Source organism: Adelges cooleyi, unplaced genomic scaffold (assembly GCF_023614345.1).
Source record: "Adelges cooleyi isolate 19-005CV unplaced genomic scaffold, UGA_ACOO_1.1 ACOO_flye_CR_arks_rails_tigmint_CR_PRNA_20, whole genome shotgun sequence".
In the NCBI taxonomy this organism is placed as follows: domain Eukaryota; kingdom Metazoa; phylum Arthropoda; class Insecta; order Hemiptera; family Adelgidae; genus Adelges; species Adelges cooleyi.
Window position 1 is genome coordinate 157,073 of NW_026095861.1, and position 3,373 is coordinate 160,445.

The window sequence follows — 3,373 nt, forward strand, 5'->3', positions numbered from 1 at the left end:
CTCGAGGGCACGTGTTTATCTCTCGCAGAGGTCACGTTAATCGGCCCAGCCAGACGTTTTCCGGAGATGCGCAGGTCTATGTCGCCGCAATCGCCGGATGCCCTCAAAGTCGACACGACCCAAGCCATCGTGCTCAAGCTCAGCCGGATCCGTGCGGGGGCAGAGTCGTTGAAAATCCACCTGTCGCATCCCGTGCCACCGTGCGAAGCCGCGGCCGACGTTTGAACCATGTCATATTTCATAAGCAACTGGCCTTTCAAACAGATCAAGAATTTCGTTAAAATCGTCACAAACATATTAATACTATGGATAACTTAAAGCTTGACATCGTCGACGCCCAAAAGCAGTGTGCTCGTCCGAGTGCGAGCAACCGAGTGCGAACAACCGGTTGTCAATTGGTTGGTCTCATGATTACATAACTCAACGCTCACTGAAATCATCAAGGGGTAGTAGTTAGATTAATAGCGAGGCGTGTGTTATAGTCCCTAAAAAAAAAAAAACTGCTATTATTTGTATTTTCACTTACCGCCCTTATTGGCCATCTGCACGTTCCTAGGGCGGCGGCGGGGGACCATTTTCGAGCTGGTACAATGCCGTTTGGGTGCAATTTAAGCGATGCGTTTTTTTCCCTAATTTGAACTTTAAATCGTTTAGCTCGTCTGTCTTTATCTCCATCTCGCCCAAGTGTGCCGATTCTCTTTTTTTCATTTCTTTCTGCAGTACTTGGTATTTGTTTACTATGTCGTTGTACTTTGACTCAAGATTCTCTTTTTCTTCCTGCAGCTTTTCCAATTTGTTTAATATTTCGTCGTAGTTGGATTGTAGCTTTTCATTTGCTCCCTGCAGCTTTTGCCATATCGATTCTAACATTTCTTTTTCTCCCTGCAGCTTTTGAAATATCGATTCTAGCAATTCTTTTTCGCCCCGCAGCTTTTGAATTTGGTTTAGTATGTCTGCGTTATTTGATTCTAGCTTATCATTTTCTCCCTGCAGCTTTTGACACATCGATTCTAGCTTTTCTTTTTCCGCTTGTAGCTTTTGACACATCGATTCTAGCTTTTCTTTTTCCGCCAGTAGCATTTGAATTTGGTTTACTACGTCGTCATAACTTGATTCTAGATTTTCTTTTTTTGCCTGCAGGTTTTGACGTATCGATTCGAGCTTTTCGTTTTCATGCTGCAGCATTCGCATTTTGTTTACTACATCATTGTAACTTGACTGTAGCTTATCTTTTTCTTCATGCAGCTTTCTCATTGCGTCATTGCTATTTGAAAGCACTCGCGCCCATTCGTTGTTTAAGTTGTCGATTTCTCTTGCGTGCTCACGACGCAATCTCTCATACTCCGCGGCGTACTTTGCGGCGCATTTCCTCTGTTTATAGTTATAATTATTATTATTATTTAAGGAAGCACCGAGGCATTAGGGTAGGTTTACTGGACTGTCGATACTTACATTGTAATAGAGAAAACCAGCGCCGGTCACGACGCCGCCCGCTAATGCCGCCGCAATGTATTCATACATCCTTTAAAGACTTCGGTAAACTTGGAATGACTTGGAATGACTTGGAATGACTTGAAATGACTTGGATTGACTCGTAACAACAAAAAATACTTTCGCGTTGCGTGTCTGTTCGACGTCTGGTGAAACATTGGTTGTTTACTCGAGGTCGCTAACAAGTAATATTAATACTGAAATCGGCCAGCACAAAAGCCTAATAACTAAAAGCCTAACAACAGCTGTTATTACCTACACAGGTGCATATTGCTGTCGACCGAGTAATTAGTGCTGAACCGATGGATTTACGATTGGAAAAATAGACACATACCGTAGACACAAGCTGTAGCACATATTATATCAAACCCTTCGACTAGCATATACATGCATTTGTCGTCCCCTGAGATCTTTCCTTTGTCCGTGGCTCGACACCGTCGAGTGGGGCCAGTAAGACAACATTTTGTAGGCAACATTAAGCAACATCAGGCCGAGGCCCTGAGACCGGCGGAAGACGCGAAACTAGCAGGGTACGTCGTGGTTAAGCGCAGTAGTTTTAGTGGCAAATCGCGGCGCTAACAACCGCTGTTTCTTCGCGCGCCTGGCATCGTCGGACAGACCGTGATCTCGTGGATCTAACGAGGGATCGAGCGGCCTTCTATACGCCCTAGCGGCTGAGAAATCCGGGAAAACTCCCATTTTCATTTGAAAATTAGTAATTTTCAGGCTTTGTTATTTTGCATAGCAACGGCCGCCGGCGGCCGGGTAAGTTTTTTGGTTTTGGCGGGTTTTCGGTCAAGGAGTGGATTTTTATGCCATTTTGACGTCGGCGACCTGTCTGAATCGCGCCAGAACCTTAATGTAAAGGGCTGGTGACCCTAAGACAAAGGGTAATGGCGAAAAATCGCGTTTATTGTTAGTGGGGCCGTAACATATGGGGTACAATCGACCATTACCGTACATGTTTTCTCAAAAAAAAAAAATGAAAAACCCTATCACCACTAAGTCTTACAACATAAAACCGTCGTAGTCTTTGCCCTTAAGTACTTGAAGGTTTTTTGGATTTTGAGCGACGATAGGTACGGGTTTTTTGTGACGTTTTTTTTTTAGGGCAAAGTCGTTTCGACGGCCAACTCATTTTTTTTTTTTGACATCACCGAGAAACGCTGTCACGTCTTGTCACGGCTTTATATAATAGTACACAGTGCTTTGGTGTCGTTAAACGCCCTTTTACCGGTACGGGGTGCCGGTCGACGGGGAGTTTTTTTTGTTTTGTCGAGCTCATGAGTACTTAAAACCTATGTCCATATCTGTTATCTTTGCCGGCGTATTAGGCTGATCGGATCACTGTAGTTATTCTTATAAAGAGAAAGAAAAAATTGTGTAATATAAATCCGCTGACGATAATAGATTTTTTTTTTGTCTAGAAGCCGATAGGTCAAGTTAAATTGATTTTTTTTGAGGCTTCAAATGTTTCTAACCGTTGAAATATAAATTAAAAAATTAAAAAAAATACAAAATAGGTAGTTTTGCCTGACTCGATTCGAACCCGAAACCTCTTGATTATTAGTTCAAAGTGTTAACCGTTACGCCACTAAGACATATTCACTTTAATGGGTAATTGTTTGGGTATTTAACGTGGAACCGTTTAACTTCACTCAAAAAAAGTTGACATAAAAAAATTTTAAAAAAATATTGAAGTCATTAATCGAGAGGAGTTTGCATACTTACACACGGACAGAAGAAATATATATATATATATATATATACTTAATGACGTCAGCACTGTGAACGACCCCTGCCATAAGACATGTCCATGTCAAAAAAAAAAAATGCAGTCAGAACGATTGAACGTGGTAACTAATAAAACGAACCCCAATCA

The 3,373-nt window shown here is 42.1% G+C and overlaps 1 protein-coding gene across 1 annotated transcript; it reads right to left on the reverse strand.

The window, feature by feature from the left end:
- Window positions 1-552: 552 nt before the first annotated feature.
- Window positions 553-1,554, reverse strand: LOC126834049 (golgin subfamily A member 6-like protein 22). Its single transcript, XM_050565683.1, has 2 exons — window positions 1,453-1,554; window positions 553-1,371 (listed from the first exon to the last, which is right to left on the reverse strand). Exons 1-2 carry the CDS (start codon window positions 1,519-1,521, stop codon window positions 553-555), a joined length of 888 nt encoding a protein of 295 aa, XP_050421640.1. The 5' UTR covers window positions 1,522-1,554.
- Between the last annotated feature and the right edge of the window lie 1,819 nt (window positions 1,555-3,373).